Raw genomic sequence first — 27,227 nt, 5'->3', positions numbered from 1 at the left:
TGGTAGTAATTTCGTCCACAGCTCTCCTCTGTAATTGTCCATCGTGATTAACACTAGAAAAGGATGGTGATTGCTTCTCAGCCTTTGATGAATTCTGTCTAGTCTGTCACGTGTGAAATCTCAGACACTGCTGACCACACAGACGATCCTTTTGGACACAATCTCACCATTATGATTCAGTAATTACATATTGGCCCACAGTCATGGCCAAAACAAGAGCATATTTGCTCTATTCTCATTTCTGCTTGATTCCATCTGCTTTGAAGTGTTTTGGGTGGTTTTAACCATCTCAAGCAGGACATAAATCAAATATAGACGATGTGGGAATACATTTAGTTACTAGTTGGCTCCAGGGGGACGGCATCATTTGTGGGTTTTGCTACTGTTGCCTGAGCCCTACATGCCTTGGAGAAGCCTCTGATTAAAATGTGTTTTTGTTGGATACAACAAAGGAAGTAGAATTCATAATTCTAGTTATTATAACAGAGAGCAGCTTTAAAGGGTTAGTCCCCTAAATCAGTTAAAAACTATATTCCCCTATTCAACCACATAGTTCCAGGAGCCCCAGAAACTCACTACTGTTTTTTTTTCTTGTCTAGCATGAAGACTACAGCTGCATTTGGTTGTGCAATCCACTGGTGTAAGGTGACAATAAATGAACCTTGAAATAAAGTCAGGAAATAAATCAAGAACAAACAGTGCCCTTTGTGCGTTCATCTATTAGTTTTCACTCCATCTAAAAAGCCATGAAGTTGAGCTTAAGATGCAATTTTCACACACAGATACTATGACTACAATTTTAGTATCCTGTAACTGAATCAAAGAGCAAATTAAAGGGACAGTTCAGATCTTTTGAAGTGGGGTTGTGTGAGGTACTTATCGATAGCCAGTGTATTACATACAGTTGATGTTAGTCAGCACACTCCCTGTTTGGAGAAGCAGGCTGGAGTCTGACACAGAAGCTAAGCTATCTACTGCTGTGGAGGGGACAGCAACAAAACATATAAAAGGCCCACCTAAAAAAATCATACTCAGTTTAAGTGTTTACTATATGTAGAATATTTTCACAGCTTTACCTCATCATCAGATGCTGATTTTGGTTGGGGAACTTAAACCGTTTCATCACTTTCTGCAAAGCCAGGCTTCATTGAAATAAACAGTGATTTAACATTGCTGAACACAGGAGCTGCTGGTCTATTGCTGCCTCTATCGGTTTGTTTGTTTGTGTATCTTGTAACCTTGGCATTTAGGTTAGTTTGGATTGGGCTGGCATATTATTGGATAAATACACTCGTGTTCAGACAGCCAAAATAACTTCCTCTGGTGGCTGTGACGGGAGCGTAGATGGGGAACTGAGGCCATTGGTACACGCTATCTGTCAATAAGGCAAAGCAGTAAAAAAAAACTCTCAACATAGCGTAAACATAAACTGTTACAGACTTTTTTACGTGGCTAAAATATGTTTTTGCTGCTGCCCCCATCCACAGCAGTACATTGCTCAACTTTCATGTCGGCACTCTAAACTGGGGGTGTGTCGACCAACATCTACTGTATGTAATACACTGACTATGGACCAACCCCACTTTAGGAGATTCGAACTATCCCTTTGTCTTGCTTTTAGACCTGTCAGGAAGTCAAACTATACATAACTTTGTTTTTAATGTCAGTTAAAGGAAAACAGACCCTTGTTACTTTGATTGTAATCCATATAAGGGTCTTGAGTTTTTAAAACAGATCCAAAGTCCCTGGAGAAAGTTGCTGTGGTAGAATCAGGCAGTATCCAGCAAAGCTGCAATTTATTTGTCTGAGTTTTGAGATATCCATTTCTGAGATTACTACCTCCCCCACACAATGTAATAGAGGTTAATGGAATTGTGTTTGTGGTGCTCACTGCATTGAAACCATTGTATTGTTGTTGGGACAAACATTTCAGAGACAGATATGGACACATAAAAAACTGGGAAACAGATCCACAACTCTCTGAAAGGATTGATACCACTTGAGGAAACAGAATTTTTTTTCCCAAGTAATTTGCACCAGCTGACCCTTTGAACAGTTTCGAAATCCGTTGCTATTCTCCGTGTTAATTTTCTTTCACAGCTCCGTTCTTTGCATTTTTGGCCGTACTTGTTGCAGCATGCCCACATTGCCGAAACATCACCTAACAGGCGTGTGTGTCTTAATACCGGCGATATGGAATGGAACAGTAATAGAATATCACTGTGTGACAGCAGATTGCATGACCACGCGTGTGTGTGTGTGGAGAGATATTGCTGCAGATGGATAATAAAGCAATCTGTTTCTGGATCTTGTAATTTAAAGCGCTCCTCATCCCCAGCCCTCCCTCCACAGCTCATCTCCAATCTCATCTCCACCAAAATTAGATTGGAGAAACGGGGTACGGCTGCCTTCCCCGTATGTGTGTGTGTGTGGATATGCATCAGCATATGCACGCCAACGCATGCGTTGGTGGCTTTTGGAAGGCATTTTCTTTCCTTCTTTCTTCCTCTATCTCTCACACACAAGGAAAACTTTCTCCCCATTATCATACATTAACATTATCACTCCCACGTTCTGCTTTATTTGGCTTCCATTCGACCAATCCCAATGTGCGACCGTATATGCAGCTGTCTAAAATGACTTATCGATTCTTGCTCTCCCATTTCTCCTTCCGGTCCCTCCTCAATTTGTTCACCTGTTACTCTGGGGTGTCCTTGCGGGATAGAGGGATAAGTCATTTCACTGTGTTGTGGGACACAGAGTGTGCACAGAATTAAGAGAGGAACGAGCCTGTTTGAGTGGAAAACCATTTCTCTTCATGCTGTGGATGATTTTAATGGATGCTGGGTGTGACAGTAAAATCGAAATGAAGATGAATGCTGTCAGTGAAGGAGATAATGAGACATTTGCTGATACTAAAAAATGAATGTCTGTGTTAACCAACTCTATCATAATGACTTTAATTTTTTGATTACAGGTCTTTTATTCATCTAAAATGTTGAAGAAACAGCTTTGGAAATATATATATTATTATCTCTGACTTTGAGGTGTCTGTGCGTTGAGGTGTGGGATGGAGCTGAAGTCAGGAGGTATTTAACCTATCTTCACAAAAAGACTGAAAGCAGGGAGAAACATATTGCTTTGTTAGCTAATATGGCTGTCACTCTTTATTCGTAATTCAACCGTTTGTTACTTATCGCCGCTAAGATAGCAAGATTTGTATGCAAGGATATGCGGCCCCTTGGTATTGTCTCCTGAGAGGGGTTTCAGAATCCCATGATCGAGCTGGAGCCAAGATATAAAATTTCAAGATCCACCACAATCTCAAAATGCATAGTGCGACTGTATGATACCACACGGGAAAACACATGGGAAATTGCTGTTACCACAGGCAGATGGACATCGCTGGCCACACATTAGACAGTCACAGCTTGCTGTATTTCAGACTCACGGGAACTTGACAGTTATGTTTGGTGTACTAAGAAGCTGAGAAAGCATCGGCAGCATGCTGGATGAATTTGACATCTCCTGTGAAGTGTTTGTACAATGTAGCTGTTGCGAATTAATGGAATAACTGCTGATATTGATGGGGGACTTGGAAGAAAATTTTAAACAACCCTTTGTCATCTGGCATGTGTTGTGTGCATGTGTATGTGTTCTAAATCATGACTTATGTCTCAAATGGGGAGGAGTGGCAGGGTTTAATCTCTTACTCCAAGGCCTTTACATATTAGACCAAATACAGATCTTTTATCAAAAGACTAGCAGCATAAATGGAAACCTGTGAAGGTAAATGTGTTTCTGTACCTTGGTTGGTGTCAAAAATGTTGACGTTCTTGGTGAACTTGGAGCTCTGGTGCCCTCCTCCCTGCCGCAGTCCTCCGAGCAGACACAACCTCCCAGTTGTGTCCCATATCACGCCCCCGTACGAACGTTTACAAGGCATGGCGGGTAGAGTGGTCCAAGATCGCGTCTCTGCGTCGTACACCTCAAAGGCTTTCACTGGTCGCTTACACTGGCGACCGCCTAAAGGTTTGTATAAAAAGAGCACTAATAATTATAATTGTACAAATGCTGATAGAGCGCATATTAGAATATTGAGAAATAATACATGTTGTTAAACACACACACAGTTAAACTATTTTAGTACACCTACACTGGTGTGTTTGTACCTGCCACGTAGAGCTTGTTGCCCAGGAGATGTGTGTTGGCATCGTAGCGTGGGGTCGGCATGGGAGGAAGTAGCGCCCACACGTCCTTTCGAAGGTCATACTGCTGCAGGATGCTACGAGGGAGTAGATCAGCACCCATTCCCCCCACAGCCAGGGCTCGGCCATCTACACACACACACACACGCAGAGAGTGCTTTTATGTACTAATAATTTATCGGATGAACAGGCCACAATTTTCACCAAATGCAAGAATTTTATGGACTTAAGTTTAGTGTGTGAAATATCTGTACATCACAATCTGCCTTAAAATGCTGCTAAAATGAGTCAACAATGCTCAACAATGATCAGCTTGTGAAAGACCAATCCCAGCAGATGGAAACACCTCATTGGCACTTTCTTTTATGAAGTGCTAAAAATCTACAAAACCAGAGAGCTGGCTGAGAAGTTCGTGACGAGGCAGGAGACTGTGGCAGACATGGGAAGGACAGGGAGTACAGCAGCAGAATAATAAAATGCATGAGTCCACGTCTGGCACTTTGGCATGATACCTCTAGCATAAGAATGGAAGTGGGTGTGAGAGTGTTGACATGAGGGAAAACACAGTACATGAGAATAAAGAGAAAGGGAGCTGCAGGGGAAAAGTCTGCATTTCTTATTTCTTTATTGATTGTGTAAGTTTCTTGTGATAAATTATATATATTTACAACAATTTCTAGCCTCTACACATCTACCTTTCATAAATAACAAAGGGAAAAAAGTTTCCCACATACTTTATATTCATTTTGGGGAGTAGAAAAGCTCATTACCTGAAGTTCATTATCTAATATCTGGAAAATAATGATTTTAAAAATGTCATTAAGAACTGCGTTATTTAGTCAAATCGGTGACTGACTATCCCTTCAGATATACCATATTTGTTTTAATTTGGCCCCATTGATCATTTTGTCAGGCTATTTGTCTCCTTTTGAGCTGCTGGGGATGAGTTCGGGGATGAAACTGCGAGCAAAGGCCTGAGGATTGAAGATTGTTCAGGGCGATGAAGAGAGCTGTGCGTACACGGCCAATAAGTCTGTGTGTTTACAGCATCTATCTGTGTTCCAGCAGACACTGACAGATGCACCGCTGGACTGAACACGAACCCAACCAAGGCTGAAGAGATGCTCTCTGAAAAAACTGTTTATTTATATAGACTGCTGGACTGATCCTAAAATGTGAGAATAAATGTGAGTGTCAGACCCCGAAAATTGCTCAATCGACATCAGATAGCAAAACTTACCTTGAACTTTTTGGTTACAGTTAAAGTGTATTCAGGTGTTGTTTGAAGTGCTGTTCATACAATGTGGAGTGTAGTTACTCCAATCACCTTCTCTACACTCACACACAGGTGATGGCACATAAAATTTACTAGTTACATAACTAATAGTTTAGAGAATAGAGAACTCAAGTGATTTAGTATTGCACTTCCATGAAGTTGGGTGACTCACAAGAGACAGATTTAGGAAACAGTGGTCAAACCAAAGCAGCAAAGCAAAAAATAACCTCAATGGGTTATTTTTTTAAATGTTAGAAAGCTCCTCCAGAACCACAGAACATACTTGGGAGTAAGCCTGGAGGGGATCATGCGTTTGGTCATATGTGTGAGTATGTCCACCTGTCTGTTTGCAGCTAAACTCACAAACTACTGGACCAATCAGCCTAGTACGTAGTAAAATAAACTTTACTTACTTACTTTGTGTATACATTTATAGCTGTGTGTTGAAGGACATCTTGCAGTTGCTGTGATTCACAATTGTTGAAAAACCTGTTTGACTGTTTTATATTGACTGGAAAGTCTTTGCTATCTACATTTACCTACCTTCATTATGGTTCGAAAACTGACATCTTGTTTTGAATGAATTTGGTTAATTATACACCTAATTTGTTAAGATCCACTACAGTTAGGTACGGTACGACATGAATCTGTCAACAGTTTTCGTTATCTTCCCTGCCATCTTGACTGTAAGGGAGCCGGGAACCTTATAGAAATAAGTTAAAACCCCTAGAGATACTCAGGTAATATTATACTGGGCTTAAAATGACAACTAATGTGAGCTAATGCTGGATTTTTATGTCCAGTACTCGCTTCCACAGAATGCTTTTATTTCTTATTGCAGTCCTGCTGCATAATGTAGTACATCTGCTGCTGCATCCATGAAATATATTTAGCATAATCAGTAACATATTTTAGGTTTAGGCTTGATTTTTTTCATGCATTAGGAGTGGTTAGAAAAGAGACTTGATGAAATGAGACACTCTCTTGGCAGTGGACACATTTCCTCATTTTAAGTACCTCTGTGATCTTTGTTTGGAGCTGGAGATAAATAAAAGTTTTTATGAAAAGGGATTATTGCAGTGATTTCAAAGTTCAGCAGTTACTGTTTATAGTTCGTGTTTAAGAGAAGTTCTGTTAAACCTGTTCCAGATTCAACCCACACAGCTAATCAACTGTATTTGGTCTTATAAATGGCAGCTTTGCATACACCACCATACTACACTACAGTGACTAGAGGCCTACATGTTTAAGTATCAGAGTGTGATAAGGAGACAACTTTTGGCTTTGAAGTAGTAACACTGTCTTTCAAAATGTTACTACTTATTATGATATACTGGTGTTCCGTACCTTTCACAGTGATGGATACACCCATCAAGGCCTCCCGCAGAGCGCTCCTCTTCCTCCACCTCCCTTCCTCTGTGTTGTATATCTCCACCACCTTCAAAGGGCTCTGGTCCTCTCCCACTCCTCCGACCACCAGGATCTGTTTGCCCAGCACTGCCACGGCTGCCCCAGCACGCGGGGTGGGCATGGCAGGCAAGCTCATCCACCTGTCTCCCTGCAGACAGGGACAATCAGCTGCATTCAGGCAAAGCAGTCACAGACAAACCCACAAACTATGGAGGACAGAGCAGCTGTCAAAACATCTGGTTATGTTTTATAATGCAACTAAGTTACATCTTTGTTTAAAAAAACAGCAACTAGTTTTTACTTTTCTTATCTACTGCACCTGCTCAGTGCTTGGATTTGTTTTATATATAGGGCTACTTATTTTCCCATTTAAATCAATTTATTTGTGACAGGAGGCTTAAATGTATTTCATGTTTAAGTAAAACATGATACATTTGCACAGTGGAAATTGAAATGCAGGTACTGTACAGGAAAACTTTATTAATTATACTGTATATTCTAGCTTCATTTAGTGTATTCCGCACACTGGGGAAATGTAACATTTGAGCAAATGTGTGAATGTGTATATTTACATCTTTTTTCAATTTCATAATAGTGTTTATATATAAATATATATATATATATATATATATATATATATATATATATATATATGTATATATATACATATAGTTCTGACATCACGAGTAGTACAACTTAATCGGTCATGCACTGTCTATTCCTAGTTAGGAAAAAAAATGAAACAGAAACAGTATCCATATTGCATGAGTTTGTTACCTCAGGGGAGTAGAGCTCCAGGGCAGGGCAGGGCCTCCCTGCAGCGTCGCAGCCCCCTAACATGTACATTTGCCCCCCCACCTCAGTCAGAGTGTGGTAGACGCGGCCGCTGGGCAGTCGTGCCAGGCTCTGCCAGTGAAACTCGTGGGCTGAAGGTACCGCCATGGCCTCAGCACCCCAGGGGAGACTCACCGAGGCAGGGAGGGATGACGAAGGAGGAGGCCCAGAGTCAGGGAAGTTTTGGTGGTGGACTGATTAGGGAGAGCTGAGAAGATGGAGGTGTGGGAGAGCTGGGAGACTGGAGTCAGGGCCCTTGGGTGAGGGGGAGGTTCTTTATTGAAAAGGTGAAGCGGAGGTGAGCGGTAGGAGTGTGGGATCAGTAAAAGGCCAGGCTGAACTCTCCTGGGGATGGTCCGCTGCCTCCTGCAGGGCCCTAGAGAAGATTTAGATTTAGAGTGTGAAAAAGTGAACACAATTTTAAGAGCGTCAGTAAAAAGCAGAATACGCAAGAGTGGGCATTTACAGCAGCCTGTAAGATGTTAACACTCAGAGGCATCTACAGTAAAGAAGATAAGATGTTTTAAAGTGTTTGTCATAGGAAGGATCTCATCAGCAGCGGTGCAAATTAACTAAGTACATTTACTCAAATACTCTTTTAAGGTACTTGTGCTTAACTTGAGTATGTCTGTTTTATGCTACTTTAAACTACTGTCTAACTAAATTTTACAGGGAAATGTTATACTTTTAAAGCAGTGATTATCTGGCAGCAATGGTGTAGTGATTAATCAGTAGACAGACAAAAGAAAATTAATTGAAAACTACTTCATCAAGTATTTTTTAAAGTAAAACTGCCAAACATAATGTGGATTAGCTTCTCCAATGTGAGGATTTCCTCCTTCGCTTTGTTTTATAGCACAACAGATCAATGATGAGATTTCACCTTGGAGTCTGGGGAAAATGTGACGGTGCATTCCTCATTATTTTATGACATTTTATAGACCAAAGGATTAATCAATTAATTGAGAAAATAATTAGCAGATTACTGGATAATGAAAATACTCAATCATTGTAGCCCTTTCTGACAGTTACAGTTGCTTTGATAATTAAAATTGCACATGAAAAACATATGATGACCATATAAAACCAGCAAATAATTTATTATATATACAGTACAGGCCAAAAGTTTGGACTCACCTTCTCATTCAATGCGTTTTCTTTATTTTCATGACTATTTACATTGTAGATTCTCACTGAAGGCATCAAAACTATGAATGAACACATGTGGAGTTATGTACTTAACAAAAAAGGTGAAATAACTGAAAACATGTTTTATATTCTAGTTTCTTCAAAATAGCCACCCTTTGCTCTGATTACTGCTTTGCACACTCTTGGCATTCTCTCCATGAGCTTCAAGAGGTAGTCACCTGAAGTGGTTTTCCAACAGTCCTAAAGGAGTTCCCAGAGGTGTTTAGCACTTGTTGGCCCCTTTGCCTTCACTCTGCGGTCCAGCTCACCCCAAACCATCTCCATTGGGTTCAGGTCCGGTGACTGTGGAGGCCAGGTCATCTGCCGCAGCACTCCATCACTCTTTTTCTTGGTCAAATAGCCCTTACACAGCCTGGAGGTGTGTTTGGGGTCATTGTCCTGTTGAAAAATAAATGATCGTCCAACTAAATGCAAACCGGATGGGATGGCATGTCGCTGCAGGATGCTGTGGTAGCCATGCTGGTTCAGTGTGCCTTCAATTTTGAATATATCCCCAACAGTGTCACCAGCAAAACACCTCCACACCATCACACCTCCTCCTCCATGCTTCACAGTGGGAACCAGGCATGTGGAATCCATCCGTTCACCTTTTCTGCGTCTCACAAAGACACGGCGGTTGGAACCAAAGATCTCAAATTTGGACTCATCAGACCAAAGCACAGATTTCCACTGGTCTAATGTCCATTCCTTGTGTTTCTTGGCCCAAACAAATCTCTTCTGCTTGTTGCCTCTCCTTAGCAGTGGTTTCCTAGCAGCTATTTGACCATGAAGGCCTGATTCGCGCAGTCTCCTCTTAACAGTTGTTCTAGAGATGGGTCTGCTGCTAGAACTCTGTGTGGCATTCATCTGGTCTCTGATCTGAGCTGCTGTTAACTTGCGATTTCTGAGGCTGGTGACTCGGATGAACTTATCCTCAGAAGCAGAGGTGACTCTTGGTCTTCCTTTCCTGGGTCGGTCCTCATGTGTGCCAGTTTCGTTGTAGCGCTTGATGGTTTTTGCGACTCCACTTGGGGACACATTTAACGTTTTTGCAATTTTCCGGACTGACTGACCTTCATTTCTTAAAGTAATGATGGCCACTGGTTTTTCTTTAGTTAGCTGATTGGTTCTTGCCATAATATGAATTTTAACAGTTGTCCGATAGGGCTGTCGGCTGTGTATTAACCTGACTTCTGCACAACACAACTGATGGTCCCAACCCCATTGATAAAGCAAGAAATTCCGCTAATTAACCCTGATAAGGCACACCTGTGAAGTGGAAACCATTTCAGGTGACTACCTCTTGAAGCTCATGGAGAGAATGCCAAGAGTGTGCAAAGCAGTAATCAGAGCAAAGGGTGGCTATTTTGAAGAAACTAGAATATAAAACATGTTTTCAGTTATTTCACCTTTTTTGTTAAGTACATAACTCCACATGTGTTCATTCATAGTTTTGATGCCTTCAGTGAGAATCTACAATGTAAATAGTCATGAAAATAAAGAAAACGCATTGAATGAGAAGGTGTGTCCAAACTTTTGGCCTGTACTGTATATATATATATATATATATATATATATATTACACAAAGCCACATGTGTAAAGGAGGAGGCTCTCCAAAGAGGAAACTCCACGTGACTGAACACCTATGGATGAGTTTATGATTAACAAATTGAATGAAATGTTCAAAACTAAACAAATATTTTATTAAAGTGGGATCTTTTTTAGGACCTTCTCATATAGTCCCTCCTTGCACCACTCTCACTCTCTTGAGTTGTTTATCAAATCACCAATGAAACAAGATATGAAACAAGTTAAATGAGATAAGCTATTGCTACTGCAGTGGTTCCTCTGCCTCACTCCCACCGATGTGACTGCTTCATCAGGGAAGAGCAGGCTGCAGCTCTGGAGACGGACATTCAGCTTGACTGTTGCAACTCAAACCCAACATAAACCAAAGCACCAGGGGTCACAGTGGGTGGGTGGCCAGCGGCAGCAATAGAGCTAACCTGTGTAACAGCAGCAACATAAAGTCCTAAACGAAACATTTAGATGGCTTGACAGATATGAAGCTTATAGTGCACCACTTTGTCTTGCTTTTAATCCAAAGAGCAAGAGCATCAGTGTAAACATAGAAACTCACTACAACTAAACTCCCATGATGAGTGGCCTCTCCCCTCCTCTTGCCTGGCCCATATCTACTGCACTGCCCGAGGAGAAAGGGAGAGACCCCGCGCTGATGGCAGAAGAGCTGTGGACCTTGATTACTCTGAAGCATGCATGGTAATGAACTGCAGTATAATATATTCTTCTTTTTTCCCCTAATGGTCTGAATAAGTTCCTAAATAAGGGTCTGAAAAGTCATTAAGCCACGTGAGAAAGTCACTAAGTTGGCAACACTGCGTCCAGGATCAAACCCCCAGTGGTCCTGGGCTTAATCTGGATAAAGTCAAGTTGCTTTAGGGCGCGAACTGAGGGTCTGCGCGCTGAGCGACCCCAAGGTTGAATTCACCACATAAGGTTAGCTAAAGCAGCAGTAAGAGTAGTCGATCCATCTAAAGCTAACCCTAAATCAGCCAGTAAACGTTATGTAAGCTTAAGTTAGTTGTGACTATTGTATTAGACTTACATGAAATGACGTGAATGAATGTGACTAAACGTTATGTGATTAAAACTTTAATTCATTAACTTAACGTAATTTCTGCTTAAGTCAAGTCATAGATTTTTATGGTGGTTCTTTAACAATGTAGACAACATTCTCGGAACTCATCGGCTGTATTCGGCATCTGACTTCCGGCAGACGGCGATACAGCCTCTGGGGGCAGCCCCCCGATTTTTTGGCATTCTGGTTTGATTCTGACTGAGGAGGCGAATTTCATTTTCCGACTTCCGTTTATATATAATGACTGCTGCTGATGTGCTGACGTATTGCAGTAAGCGAGTTGTGTCATTTCCGGTGTTTCTGTGACACCAGTGACTCTGTACTGTTCTGGTGAATTCTACTAGCCTGCTTTCTGCTTTCTCACTTCAGTTGCTTTAACGTCTACTTCAAGTCTTAACCCACACTGGTTCTGTTTAAGCACTTATAGCTCTCCTCCTTTCTACGACTTTCTTGCTAATCTCTTAGCTGTTGTTTGCACGTTACTGGCCTTGGTAGCTACATTAGCTTTACAGTTAGCGATGGCTTCTCCCTCTGCTCTTTCTTGCTCGGTCTGCCAAATGTTCAGCTATGCCTCTGCCTCCTTTAGTGACAGTGGTAATTGTAATAAGTGTAGCTTATTTGCTGTGTTGGAGGCGAGGCTTAATGAATTAGAAGCGCGGCTCCACACCATGGAAAACCATTCAGTAGCTGCAGTAGTTAGCCAGCCCCCTGTAGCTGGTGCGGAGCCACATAGCATAGCCTTAGACTCTGCTAGCGGTCCTCTGGTAATGCCTGTTCAGCCGGGAGGTTGGGTAACCGTTCGCCAGAGGCATAGCTCCAAGCCGAAGCTCACAGCTCACCACCAGCCTGTTCACGTTTCCAACCACTTTTCCCCACTCAGCAACACACCCGCTGAGGATAAAACTCTGGTTATTGGCAGCTCTATTCTGAGGAATGTGAAGTTAGCAACACCAGCGGCCATAGTCAAATGTATCCCTGGGGCCAGAGCGGGCAACATTGAGTCAAATTTAAAACTGCTGGCTAAAGCTAAACGTAGATTCAGTAAGATTGTTATTCATGTTGGTGGCAGTGATACGCGGTTACACCAATCGGAGGTCACTAAAATTAATATTGCCTCGGTGTGTGAATATGCAAAAACGATGTCAGACTCCATAGTTTTCTCTGGCTGCTCTCATTTCTAGGAACCTGGCGAATTTTATTAGTAATTTAAATCCCTGACAACCCAGAGTTGAGATCAGGACTTAGAGTCGCAGTCCTATATGCCTCTCTGAGCTTCTAGTTCAGTTACCCAGCCATAGTTTTAATAGTTTTATACAAACGGTGTCTGTCCCCCGACCACCTAAATTATTTAAATCTAAAATTACACAAAGAGGAGTTGTGCATAACAACCTCATAAAAATTAAAACCTCTTCTGAGACAGAAAGACAAAACAGGAGAATTAAATGCGGACTGTTAAATATCAGGTCTCTATCGTCTAAAACTGTGTTAGCAAACACATTAATATCAGATAATCATATTGATTTACTCAGTCTCACTGAAACCTGGCTGTGTCAAGATGAATATGTTAGTCTAAATGAATTCACTCCTCCCAGTCATAATAATACCCACATTCCTCGAGGCAGCGGCCGAGGAGGGGGAGTTGCAGCCATTTTTAACTCTAGTCTGTTAATTAGCCCTAAACCTAAACTAGATTATAATTCATTTGAAAGCCTCGTTGTTAGTCTTTTACATCCGACCTGGAAAACCTTGCAGCCACTTTTATTTGTTATAGTGTACCGTGCTCCTGGCCCATATTCTGATTTTGTATCTGAATTCTCAGAGTTTTTATCCAGTTTAGTTCTTAAATCAGATAAAGTTATTATTGTAGGTGATTTTAACATTCACGTCGACGTTGATAATGACTCCCTGGCTACCGCGTTTATCTCATTATTAGACTCCACTGGCTTCAGTCAGGGTGTACATGAACCCACTCACTGTTTTAACCATACCCTTGATCTAGTTCTGACATACAGTATGGAATTGAAATTGACAACCTAACAGGCTTTCCACAGAATCCCTCGCTATCGGATCATTATTTGATTACTTTTGATTTCTTTTTACTTGATTACACGCCACTCAGCAACAGTTACTATACTAAATGTTTATCAGATAGTGCTGTCGCAAAATTTAAGGAAATGATTACTCCGTCGTTAAATTCAATACCAAGTCCCTCAGTAACAGAGGTTTCCCGTACCGACTTTAACCTCTCCCGAATTGATCATCTTGTCGATAGCGCCGTAGGCTTGCTGCAAACAACACTCGACTCTGTAGCTCCTCTTAAAAAGAAGTTAACAAAGCAAAGAAAGTTCGCTCCTTGGTATAACTCTCAAACCCGTAAGTTAAAACAAATATCGCAAAACTTTGAAAGGCATTGGCGATTAACCAAACTGGAAGAATCTCGTTTAATCTGGGCAGACAGTCTCAAAACGTATAAGAGGGGCCTCCACAATGCCAGAGCAAACTATTACTCAGCTCTAATAGAAGAAAACAAGAACAACCCCAGGTTTCTTTTCAGCACTGTAGCCAGGCTGACTGAGAGTCAAAGCTCTATTGAGCCTTGTATTCCTTTAGCCTTTAGCAGTAATGATTTTATGAGCTTTTTTAATGACAAAATTCTAACTATTAGAGGCAAAATTCATGACCTCCTGTCCGCAGATAGTACCTATCTAACCTCAAACACAGCTGTAAGACCTAATATATATTTAGATTGCTTCTCCCCAATTTCTCTTCAAGAATTGACCGCAGTGATTTCTTCATCTAAATCATCAACGTGTCTCTTAGATCCCATCCCAACTAGGCTACTTAAGGAGGTCTTACCTTTAGTTAACACTCATATATTAGATATGATCAATATATCCTTATTAACAGGCTATGTACCACAGTCTTTTAAGGTAGCTGTAATTAAACGTCTCCTAAAAAAGCCCACCCTGGATCCAAAGTGTTAGCCAACTATAGACCAATATCTAAGCTTCCCTTTCTGTCAAAGATCCTTGAGAAAGTAGTCGCAGACCAGCTGTGTGATTTTCTCCATGATAATAATTTATTTGAGGAATTTCAGTCAGGATTTAGAGTGCATCATAGCACTGAGACAGCACTAGTTAAAATTACAAATGACCTTCTGACTGCTTCAGACAAAGGACTCGTCTCTGTACTTGTTTTATTAGATCTTAGTGCAGCGTTTGACACTATTGACCATCAAATTCTACTGCAGAGACTGGATCACTTAATTGGCCTAAAAGGTTATGCACTAAGCTGGTTTAAATCTTATTTATCTGATAGTTTTCAGTTTGTTAATGCTCATAATGAATCATGCTTACGTACTAAAGTTTGTTTTGGAGTTCCGCAAGGTTCTGTGCTCGGACCAATCCTATTTACTCTATATATGCTTCCTTTAGGTAACATCATTAGAAATCACTCTATAAATTTCCATTGTTACACGGATGATACACAGTTGTATTTATCGATGAAGCCAGAAGAAAGTAATCAATTAACTAAACTTCATAACTGCCTTAAAGACATAAAAACCTGGATGAGCACCAATTTCCTGATGTTAAATTCAGACAAAACTGAAGTTATTGTTCTTGGCCCCAAACAACTCAGAGACTCTTTATCTGATGACATAGTTTTTCTAGATGGCATTGCTCTGGCCTCTAGCACTACTGTAAGAAACCTCGGAGTAACATTTGATCAAGATTTGTCTTTTAATTCTCATTTAAAACAAACCTCACGGACTGCATTTTTTTCATCTGCGTAATTTTGCAAAAATTAAGCCTATCCTGACCCGAAAAGATGCAGAAAAATTGGTCCACGCTTTTGTTACCTCAGGGCTGGATTACTGTAACTCTCTATTATCAGGTAGCTCTAGTAAGTCCTTAAAAACTCTCCAGCTAATTCAGAATGCAGCAGCACGTGTACTAACAGGAACTAAGAAACGAGATCATATTTCTCCTGTTTTAGCTTCTCTGCACTGGCTCCCTGTAAAATCCAGAACTGAATTAAAAATCCTACTGTTAACTTATAAAGCTCTAAATGGTCAGGCTCCGTCATATCTTAGAGAGCTCATAGTGCCTTATTATCCCACCAGAACACTGCGCTCTGAGAACGCAGGGTTACTCGTGGTCCCTAAAGTCTCCAAAAGTAGATCAGGAGCCAGAGCCTTCAGCTATCAGGCTCCTCTCAGACACCGTCTCCACATTTAAGACTAGACTTAAAGGACAACTGCACACATACACAACATGTGTATGTGTGCGTAGGATTCATGGGTACCACTCGATCTAAAATTGGTTCAGTATTGAGCCGCAAAACAAGCTAAAACGGTAATGGGGGCAAATGCGTCCCGGATAAAAGTGCTTTTTTTCGCCATTGACCGGTTCAGATCGCCAGTGCTATCTCTGTAAATAGCATATGGTAGCGGCCCTGGGGCAGTGGTGAGTGTGAATGAGTGGAGTCAGCTGTCAGTCAGCGTTGGAGCAGAAAGGCGGAAGTTGTCCCCGCTTGGTAATGTAAATGAGTATGTGTGTGTGACGTGTGTGTTACGCTAGAAGAGTCAGAGGACGGAGTCTTTTACGTGCTACCCCCTGGAGTGTAAACGGGCCTTTTTCCCGAACGCAAAAACAGGATGTCGCGCAACACCCCGTACAGCTTTCGTAGGCTGCCTTTGTCGGACGGCGAGATGCTGAAGTTGTGGCTAGTTGTGCTACAAATGGATGCTAACACTCCTCTCCAGACACTGTGCCTTGCAGACCATCGGGTCTGCAGTGCTCACTTCTCCCAAGATGACTACTGCCAGCCGAAGAAGAGAAGACATCCAATCCCGAAGGGAAAGGCTAAATTAGCATGCTATTTACAGAGATAGCACTGGCGATTTGAACCGGTCAGTGGCGAAAAAACACACACTTCACACACACATACTCATTTACAATACCTAGCGGGGACACCTTCCTCCTTTCTGCTCCAACACTGACTGACAGCTGGCCCCAGGGCCCATACAATATGCTATCTACAGAGATAGCACTGGCGATCTGAACCGGTCAGTGGCGAAAAAAAAGCACTTTTATACAGGACGCATTTGCCCCCATTACCGTTTTAGCTCGTTTCGCGGCTCAATACTGAACCAATTTTAGAACGAGTGGTACCCATGAATCATACGCACACATACACATGGGGAATTAGAGCCCAGGTTGAAAAATACCAAAGTTGTCCTTTAAGACTTTCCTCTTTGATAAAGCTTATAGTTAGGGCTGGCTCAGGCTTGCCCTGTACCAGCCCCTAGTTAGGCTGACTTAGGCCTAGTCTGCCGGAGAACCCCCTATAATACACCGGGCACCTTTTCTCCTTCTCTCTCTCTTTCTCTCTCTCTCTCTCTCTCTCTCTCATCCTATTACTGCATCTTGCTAACTCGGCCATTCTGGATGTCACTAACTCGGCTTCTTCTCCGGAGCCTTTGTGCTCCACTGTCTCTCAGATCGCAGCGGTGCCTGGACAGCGTGACGTGTGTGGTTGTGCTGCTGCTGTGGTCCTGCCAGATGCCTCCTGCTGCTGCTGCCATCATTAGTCATAAGTCATACTTCTACCGTTATTATACACATATGATTATTGTCACACATGTATACTGCCAGATATTAATATATACTTTCAACATATTGTACCGCAGTAGCCAGAACTATAACTATAATACTTGACTTTCATTAATGTTGTTGTAAGCTACTGTCATTACCGTCTGTCCTGCATCTCTCGCTGTCTCTCTTTCTGTCTCATTGTGTCGTACGCTAATTTATTATGCTGATCTGTTCTGTACGACATCTATTGCACTTCTGTCCGTCCTGGAAGAGGGATCCCTCCTCAGTTGCTCTTCCTAAGGTTTCTACCGTTTTTTCCCCCCGTCTTTTTGGGGAGTTTTTCCTTATCCGCTGTGAGGGTCCTAAGGACAGAGGGATGTTTGTATGCTGTAAAGCCCTGTGAGGCAAATTGTGATTTGTGATATTGGGCTTTATAAATAACATTGATTGATTGATTGATTGATTGATATAAGTAAATATGCTGAACCATTGCAATGGAGTTTGCAGTGACGGCAATTATGTTCTGCCTCATTAGTTCACTGCACGGATCGTTTAACCTGGCAACAACTGCAGCCAGCTCAAACGTGATTGGTCAATATGACGCGGACTACAAACAGCCTACAACCGGAAACCAGGGCTCTTCCGCTCTTCTTCTGGAGGCAAGATCTCCGGGGTTTGCCTACAGACTCTACATTCACTGAATGTAGAGTCTGTATAGAGACTACGTAGACAACAACTCCCATGATCCCACACTATTTCACAACATCATCAAAGTCTGTCTTTTGTTATTGTTTTGATTGAAACCCTTAGTAGCAAAAATTATGTATTATGCTTTTAATCAAATTCCGAGCTCAAATCAGTAAATATGTCTGATGCATGTTAAAAATGAGGAGAAGAACAAAGCAATACACCCACTGGCCAAACTATCATGTCACTCACTCAAAGTATTGGTTTCATTCATTCAGTTGCCTAAAGATTCCTTAACTTCTAGGAAGAAAATCTCCATCCTTATTAATGTCCGAACCAAATCAGTAGCTCAAAGAAACTTGAGCTCATATTTCCAACATTCTGTGTTAAATAACACCCAACAAGAGTTCACCTGTTATGTCGCTGAAAGTTCTCTTTTTTTGTCAGATTATTTAAGCAGTCATTAAAATGAATCATCCAGGCTTGGAGCTACGACAAGGTCTCATCTTCTAATTTAAAGAAGAATGCTAATTGCTAAGTGAACATACTGGATTGTCTTGTCACACAGTATAATGCATTAAGACTTTTGCAGTATGGTGATCACTGCCAACAAGTTACACTTCACCCACCTTTCCCTTTAACACTACATCACTTTGCCCGTGTGTAACTGTGAATCAAAACATCCTCTTCTTCCCTGCTCTGCTCACATGAGTAGCAGCTGTAGACTAGTGGAACCGAACTGACACGGTGTCTCTCATGTTTAAGTTTCTCTCCTCGTCGCTGTGATGCCTGGCGACGCTGTTGTTTTTTTCCTGTGTCATCCCTCAGGAGCTTTCTGTTTCCTGCGTGTAACCCACTTCTCCTGCCTACGAACGGTTTCCAGCGAGGAACGGGGGAGGAGGATGTCACTGATGTGGGAGGAAGCATCCAGAATAAACCCACGATGCGCTTCAAACCAAATTCTGACTACATCACACACTACATCACCTTAAATGCACCCTGTATCAACCTTATGTGTCATCCAAGGGGTGGTAACACGAGTCATTACTGCCAGAGTTAGGTGTGTGAGGAGGTTTAAGTGAAAATGTACCTGCTGTTAAATGACCAAGCTGTGATTTAACACATTCTCTCAGCAGTTTATCTTTTAAGGCTTCAAATCTCTTTTTAACACATGCACCCCCCTCCTTCCAAACCTCCATCCCTTCTCCCTTTTCTCCCCCTCTGTGTCCGTCTCCCTCTGTTTTACTGCCACGCTTTATCTACCTGTCATACCTTTGATCGTCTCACAGACGGAGGAATAAAGGACGGAGGCTGAATATAAAAAGAGGATCGTCCTTCAAAATAAAATCTCCCCCATTTTAGTGTGTGCCGGTAGGTTGCCATAGCAACAGTTGGGCTTTTCCCGAGAGGCACAGCTTTTGTTTTTTTCATTCCATGTGCACATGATTGCTTATCGCTTGGTTTGCTGTTAATAACGGCTCATGAAAAGGATGAAAAACAAATAAAAGTGGTTGCTCTCCTATAGGCTGACCGTGGCAGGCGCACGCTTGCTAACGAGGCGGGGTAGTTCTCTCCCGACCCGGCTCACAGAGTGCATTAATTGCAATCTGTAACCGATTTGGTTCACCACATCGTTTTTTTTTAATTAACTGCTTGAACAGCTTGAGATCAACAGTAAGCCCACCAGCATCATCTGAAGTCATTTACAATCAGCATGCCTCCAACTTGAAACTTTTAATTAGGTTGCATAGTTCCTCTCCCTCAGCTCCCTCCGTGCAGGGACCGTCTCTAAATGTAAAGCCACAGAACGCTTCATTCATTAAAATGAAGCATAATGAAGTGCACGTTAATTTCATGTCGTGTCTTACCACCGATTAGAGCCTTATCAACCTTCCATCCAAGTCTGAAAGACAATAACCATCATTTATGATAAACAGGTTGCAGTGTAGGAGGAACATCTGAACTCAGTCTGTTAGTTGTTCTGCTCATGGACTTCAGACGCATCAATATGCAAATAGTGAGACTGCAAAAGCTAACCTGCAGCCAAGGCACAAATCCAGCCAGTAATAACATTAGATACAACAAATTGGAATATTTGAGATGACTAAACTGGATCCAACTGCACTGCATGTGAGTTAATCCCTTATTAATCAGACCTGGAAGGAAGAAATCCAGCATTACTTTTCCCCAGGAAAGACTCACATTAGGGAATCAGATATTCATTATTCGTGTTGTTTTCAGATGTATCATGAACAATATTTTCCAAATAAATGTTCTTTAGCTAAAATTTAATTGAATTGATTCAATTAATAGATTAAGAAGGTGAACCTGCTGATAAGTTTCCTTTTCAAATGCTACAAACTGCCTAGCTGGATGGATTTAGGTGGTCATTAGGTGCAGTAACATGGGCCCTAATATTCAGAATAAAAATGCCTCATCTAACAACGTCAATCTGAGGAGACTGGCTCAATTGAAACAAATTTTCAATTATGTTGAGGGGGAACCTTTGACCCCTTTTACATGGACAGTTACAGATGGGAATGTTGCACTGTTATGCTGCCTCTTGTTTCTGTATTAAAAAAAAACATTGAATGAGGGGCCAGAGTCTCACTTTTAGTGGTGGAAGTATCAGTGTTGGTGTCTGTGCAAAAGGGACAGCCGGCAGGACCACACCTCGTGTGGGATGGGTGGGACGTTTTGACGACATGTTATGCATGTGACCCACCATGGAAGATTTTAAAGGCAGCTAGCAGCATTTAGCAGCTAATTCAAAGAAGAACAGCTGTTAAAAATGTCCGCAAAATGGAAAACAATAAGGTCAGGGAGCTCCTTACCCTCTGAGCAGGGGATGACACCAGCTCAGAGTGTGGATACGAGACCCGAGCCTTACAAGACCCGTAGGAACCCGACCGGTCAGGCCAGGTTTGGATAACAAATCAGAGATTTTACTCTGGTTTGGCCCACTTGGCATGCTGCTGTGTTGTGCTATGGCCTATTCAAGTGCTGGAATTTGTTATTTACATGACAACGCCTGAATGCAACACAGGCTCCGCTACAATTGAGTATGTACGTTGCGCTGCTGTGTGTGCAGCGTGTTTGACTGTGCATAACAGCTGCCTTTTGATGGTCATTTACACACTGTCCATGTGTGATCACAGTAAACAGATAAGCTGTAACCATGATAACAAAAACTGTATCAGGTTACAAACTGCTTTGGGCTCAGGTTGGGTTCGGACGAAAAAACAAAAAGTCTGTTGAGGTTGGGCCAGGCTCGGTTATAACCGTCTCGGACTCGGGTCGGGTTTGGTCAGGAAAATGCGGCCCACTCCGGGCTCTACCTCAGCTGCCATATAACAGGGACAGTAAATGATTGTTATTGCCATGTTATGTCATTGTTATTGTTTAGGAAACACTGCTGACGTGTATGTGATAGGTCACACTAGAGGCTGATGCTGTTGTGTTATACATTATGCCCAGCACGCCTCTTTCGCTTCCCTGATGCCGGCATGCTGTCTGAAATCACTCACAGGAGCAGCACGATACCACCATTGTTTGATTCTGTGTAAAAATGCAGAGGAGGCATAAAGAAGGGGCTTCATGTCAGCCCTATAGCATAGCTTTCTGTCTCAAATTTAGATAGTCTGCATGTGAGGTGTTTGTGGGACGTCTGTGATTCGTAGGCACAGAACATAACCTGGGTTATACTTCAGTTACTTACTACTAAATTTACTCAATAAGGTTGGAAAAAATAAACTTCCTCTTCTTCTTCTGTTATAGTATTTCCGACAGATTAAATGCTTTACAGTGGGCAGAACCACTTTGCACAAGTAAACAAAGTTATATTCTGATTAAATGCTTTGGGGCATGTAAACTCACACCTTTATTTGGCGTCAGTGTAAACAGTTAAAGTGGAATTTCTAATCAGAGTGATTTCAATCACACTGAAGGAATATTATTCATGTAAGCAGAGCTATTGTTTAACAACAATGGGAGCCAAAAAGAACTAGGTCTAGTTTAGTTAAAGGGAAATACACTGCATGTAAAAGGCTTTTGGGGATTTCAGAGAGGTCTGTGAGGGCACTACTGCCAACAAAGTCCAAAAAAAAAACAACAAATCACTGCTGTTTGCACTTTTGTTTGCGATAAGAGGTAGTCTACATATCTGGTGCCAAAACAACTGCCAAAATTGCACTGCTCCTGTGCCTGACCTGTATTTACATGTTTGTTTCAGCTTGTTTTTACAGGATAATCTGCAAGTAAAAAATGCTGCAATTGGAAGAAAAACAGTATTTATAGACATCATGGTTTTGAGAACTCACTGAGGTTTGAAAATATGGATGAAGAGGACCTGACTACTGCTTTGACAGCCACATTATAGCTTGAAATACAGCAGCAATCTTGAATCTGCTGTATGGTCTGAATCAAACAACCTCTTTCCCTCAGTCTTCTTTAATCCCTCTTTCAAGTCTGTCTTACAGGTTGGGCTGTGATTTGGGAAAAGGCTTCAATAACCTACACAAGGTATTTTTAGTGCAGTAACCTATTTTTCATTATTTAGAGGTCAGATGAAACGCCTGGTGTGCTTTACTCTGTTCTACAACTGTCCCTCTCTGGACTCTCCCTCTCTCCCTCTGTTGGTGCAGGCAGTTCACCGAGGGATCATTTATTGACTTGTATTTAATTAGTCTGCAGTATTTAAATAGCGCATCTGTGCTGCAGTCTGTAGCTGACCTCAGTACACCGCCAAAGTTGCCAAAATTTGTTAGTGTATGCATGTGCGTGTGTGTGTGCTCTTATTTGTGTGTTTGTGTGTGAGAGAGTATAAAAATGCAAAAGAAGGTACCAGAGCTTTATCAGACAAACAGCATTTCACACTGGCCTGGTTTTAACAATGCTGAATCCGTCCCCCAGAGCTCTAACAGCAGTTCCACCTCCCTGAGTCTGATACAATCAGTACTGTTTTGGCTCAAGCAAGCCTTATCTGGTTAAGTTCAGCACAGGCCAGCCACTTCATGGTAACAACCTGCTATTGAAACAGATCCATTTAACTTTAGGAGCGAGAAAAAGTCTTTGCAAAGTAAAGATAGACACAGGAAAGTGAAAACACAGCAGTTCTTGTTTTTATCACTACAGGTCTCTGAGTAATTATCTGGAACATTTTCATATGAATAAATATGTTTTGTTCACCTCGCTGAGGTCCTGCAGTGAGCTCACCTAAACTCTAATGAGCAAGAGAGATACAGCATTAAAATAAGGGAGAGACAAGTATGTGATGCTTATATTGACACTGCTTATAGTCACATTTATAAATATAGTGAAATGTATCCACGTGCAACCTCAGTTCAACTCTGATGACATCTGGATCTGATGACATTGAAATCGATCCCCTTTTAGTAAACTGTAAAAGTAACTAGCACTACAGTTTACCTGGAGCTGAATTTTCTGCAGAGGTCTCCTACTCTCCACCTTTAACATAAAAAACGTTGTTTTCCCGATGCTCTTGTCGGGGTGGGGCTGCTTACTATGGTGGCTAATGCAAAAATGAGAATGGCCCTATCTCGAGCCAGTGTTTGGTTTGTCCATTCTGGGCTACTATAGAAGCATGGTGGTGCAACATAGCAATCTCTAGATGTGGACACACTGCCTATGTAGATAAAAATGGCTCATTCTAAGGTAGCAAAAACAGGATTCTTATTTTTAGCTCATTATACACTAAAGAAAACATACTTCTAATATTAATCTGCCAAAATATTCCCCTTAATCAGCGGTAAGCTACCTTTTTGTCATGAAGTGTCCGTTTCTTGTGAATCAGTGTGCCATATCAATATAATGTCAATCCCTCTCTCAAAATGCTCAATAAAAACTTTGGCTATGTCCTCCCACATGAAAATTTTGCTTGGGTGGGGTCAAACAAACACAGGACTTTGACTCAGGAGACAGCTATTCGAGTCCTGTGTGAAGCCTAAACATTGATTTACTTTAACAACCTAACATTATGGTATCAGTTTGTTATGTTGTGCCCTTTTTACATTAAAATTACGTTAACATTTTTAAAATTGTGATTATTAACAGTTATGTACAAGCTCTGTCATCTGCCAATAAGGGTGCTAATTTTGGGAAATTTTCCTGTGGGTTGTATTAGGGCACTGTCACACATGCTGTAAATGAACTTTGTTGAATAGCAAAGCAAAGTCACATCTTTGCACTGCGTGGTGCTCAACTGAACTTTACCAGCGAAATTACAGCCTCAACCAACAGCAAAGAAATATGTGTGCAGGAGACATTGATTATTGTCGTGTCTGACCAGCCAGTATTGTATAACACTGGTCATGATAAATACAAACTGCCTCACATGAGAGATGCTGCATGGCTGGCAGTGAGTCAGGAGAAAGGCGTGAAATGTAAGACTTACCTGCATTCTCTCATGTGTGACCGTGCCCTTGGAAATAGACCTCATATAATTACTTTTCACTGTTTCCACAGTATTTTTCTCTCTTTCTGCTCCCTCTCATGTAAAAGAGGCCAAATATTACCGGAACATTATCTCTTTCTGTAAATCTTGCATCATGTCTGAATAAAGCCGTAAGGAACAGTTACAAACAGTAACAGACATATATGTTAGCCAGTAACGTTGCATATCCGTCATGCAGCACGCCATGCCTGAAAAGCTTCTACACATATAGTATTATTCCAAAGAGGTTTCAGGTTGTGCTATCCCAGAGCATGAAAATGGATGTGCTTTTGCTTCTGCCTTTTCTGGAATTAATAGAAGAAGAATTGGCAGTGAGAGCTACCATGGATGAACAGGCAAAGTAAAGAAACCCAAAGAAGCTGAAAACTTTATCTGTGGGAAATGCAAAAAAAGGAAGTGCTACCTACACAGTTTCATTGACAGGTGAAGTCTGGAAAGTGCAGAGCAGAAACACTGCAGCAAAGTGAGTTGAGCACTAAAGATAGAGCCAAAGTAAAGAAGAACTTGTAGATCACTTTTGGATGAGATTTACAGGACAGTATGCTTCATTTTCTCTGCTTTGCTTCAGACCAACACAGTATATTGTACATGACATTTACACCGCCTCTTAGCTGTAATACCTCAAGGCGCGAGAGCTCTTCCTCACCATGTGAACACACAGCACATTTCACCGTCAACACATTCAGGCTCTCTGGCTGACAGATCCACAGCTCAGCTCCTCTCAACCAACTGAATAACCACCTTGTTCCCAGCAGCAGCTGCAGACATCCTGCCGCCGGTCAGCTCCAAGATTAGCTGGAGCTCTGGGTTACCTGGCTGCCCAGCTCCAACCGATCTAATGGCCCAGACAGGATTAGGCGAATGTGCTGCCTTAACAGAGCGGGGCAGGAAGCTAAAGTCTGAAGGTTTGTGGGCTGCAGAGTTGCTCAACCAAGAAGACTCTCAGAGTCTGAGCTGACCTCCGGATCAATAGGCCAGAGGGAGAGACGGCATCCCTCAGCCTCCAGAGAGCAAACGGAGCCAATGGCTGCTCTCGCTGGTAATCTTATCTCTATTGTGCACACAAAAACACATCGTGCGCTATCTGTAATAAATCACCATCAGCAGACAGAGACTCTATGGTAAGAAGGAACAATGCAGCATAATAATGTTGCCACAACCCGGAGCATGAAAATTACCTGCTGCTGTCATTGGAGCTTCTTTTAGCTCTGCTGCTGCGGCTGCTGCTGGCCACCTCACTGTGAATGCTGTCATTTACATATTTTACACAAGATTAAAATGGCAAAATGCTCCAGCCCAGCTGTTCCTATGTCTGTATTGGTACTGATGAAGTGAATTAGCAGGCTAAATCTGGTCCAGGTTCTATAATGAGAGAGCTGAGACTAAATAAGTTATGGCTGATTGTTGGCTGAGGCTGTTGCGGAGCAGTTGGCGTTTCTCTTATCTGCCTTTAAAAGACAAACAACTCACTCTGTTTCTCTCGCTCGCTTGGTGTGGCTGTCCGTATGTGTTTTTGTGTGTCTTTTATTTCTGCATGTATATGCGCATGTGTCTGTGTTCAGCTGACAGATGCTGTAAAAGTGAGTACACTGTCACCGTAGCAACTCAAGTGTGCCATCACGTTTAAGAGGAAAGAATAGAGCGCCCATGTCTTTCTCCTTCTCTGATTTTTATGTCACTATCAGTACAATGCATGAACACCCTTACCATCAGCCTGTGCAAAGAGAGGCTCCATTGGGAAATACACGACAGGCCAAGAATGTGATAGATGGAAAAAAACACTTAATCTAGAGTTACTTGCCAATTTTATGTTAGTCTTAAAGCGTATTCTTTACTTAAACATCTTTATGAGGTAAATATAGAGTTCAAAAGTGGGTCTATATGAGGTACTCATCTATAGCCAGTGTATTATCTATAGTAGATGATGGTAAGTGTGCTCCCTGTTTGGAAGAATAGATGGGACTAGTGCCTCAGAAGCTCAGCTTTGCACTGCTGTGTATTAGGATTAACAGCAAAGCATATTTTAGCCACTGTCAGACAGCCTTTTCCTCTGGTACATTTTCTGAAACATAACTTCCATATTCCTGAGCAAAAATGTCCCACTGTGCTGAGCACTGTTATACACCACAGGTCTGCTGTTCGGGTCAGACAGTACTGTTGCACAAGCCAACTGAAACAAAACTTCCCTGTTCTATAAGTATATAAAATAGTGTGTGCTTGTGTTTTTCCGAGCTGTTCAAACAAAGAAATGAAAAGAGCTGTGGCAAGATACACTGAATAAAGACATCAACACTTCACCTGCAAGACGCCTGAGACACTTGCTGCAGAGTACTGCTGTATGCAGCTTATTAAATAACCAGTATAAGGTTGTGTGTGAAGTGCTGGCATTTTCCGATTTAGAAAGATCATGAGGTTGTTTTGTAACCAAGTCCAGGCAGCTGAAGCTCTCTTGGTTGGTGAGCATGCATTTACAGTTCACAGTGAGCTTCTGCTCTTTCTGGGCCTCAAGTTTAATCTCACTCGCTGTTTTTTGGCTTGTTCTATCTCCCTCCACAAAGGTTCTTCTTCTCTACATACTGGTCCACAAGAATATCCTTTTGTCTCCACAGAGAATGGCATTTCACAGTCGCTGTCAAAATCACTGCGTTTTTTTTCTTCTCGTATATGTTGCCTCTTTCAAAAACCACTGAGAGCGTGACCCGAACACCTGACCTGCAGCATAATATCTTGCATGGCATAGTTGGGTATTTTTGCATAGGAATATGGAAGTTAAACTGCTGCAAAAATGTAGTGCCAAAGGAAGGAGCCGTCTGACAGCAAGTAAAGCCGTGAAAATATTCCCAATATAGCTTCCACTTAGACTAATATTGATTTTTTTTGGCTAAAATACATTTT

At 41.8% G+C, this 27,227-nt stretch overlaps 1 protein-coding gene across 1 annotated transcript in view; it reads right to left on the bottom strand.

The window, feature by feature from the left end:
* klhdc8a (kelch domain containing 8A) overlaps window positions 1-27,227 on the bottom strand; it is a 50,275-nt gene that overhangs the window by 11,647 nt on the left and 11,401 nt on the right. Inside the window, exons 3-6 of the mRNA XM_049580008.1 lie at window positions 7,672-8,104; window positions 6,832-7,042; window positions 4,173-4,337; window positions 3,808-4,026 (exon numbers count right to left, since the gene is read on the bottom strand). Of these exons, the coding sequence (XP_049435965.1) occupies window positions 3,808-4,026; window positions 4,173-4,337; window positions 6,832-7,042; window positions 7,672-7,836 (760 nt within the window). The 5' untranslated portion in view covers window positions 7,837-8,104. The remainder of the gene's footprint in view (window positions 1-3,807; window positions 4,027-4,172; window positions 4,338-6,831; window positions 7,043-7,671; window positions 8,105-27,227) is intronic.

This window comes from Epinephelus fuscoguttatus, linkage group LG1 (assembly GCF_011397635.1).
Source record: "Epinephelus fuscoguttatus linkage group LG1, E.fuscoguttatus.final_Chr_v1".
NCBI lineage: Eukaryota > Metazoa > Chordata > Actinopteri > Perciformes > Serranidae > Epinephelus > Epinephelus fuscoguttatus.
Note: the sequence above shows the minus strand (reverse complement) of the source record. Positions and strands in the feature narration are given on the sequence as shown.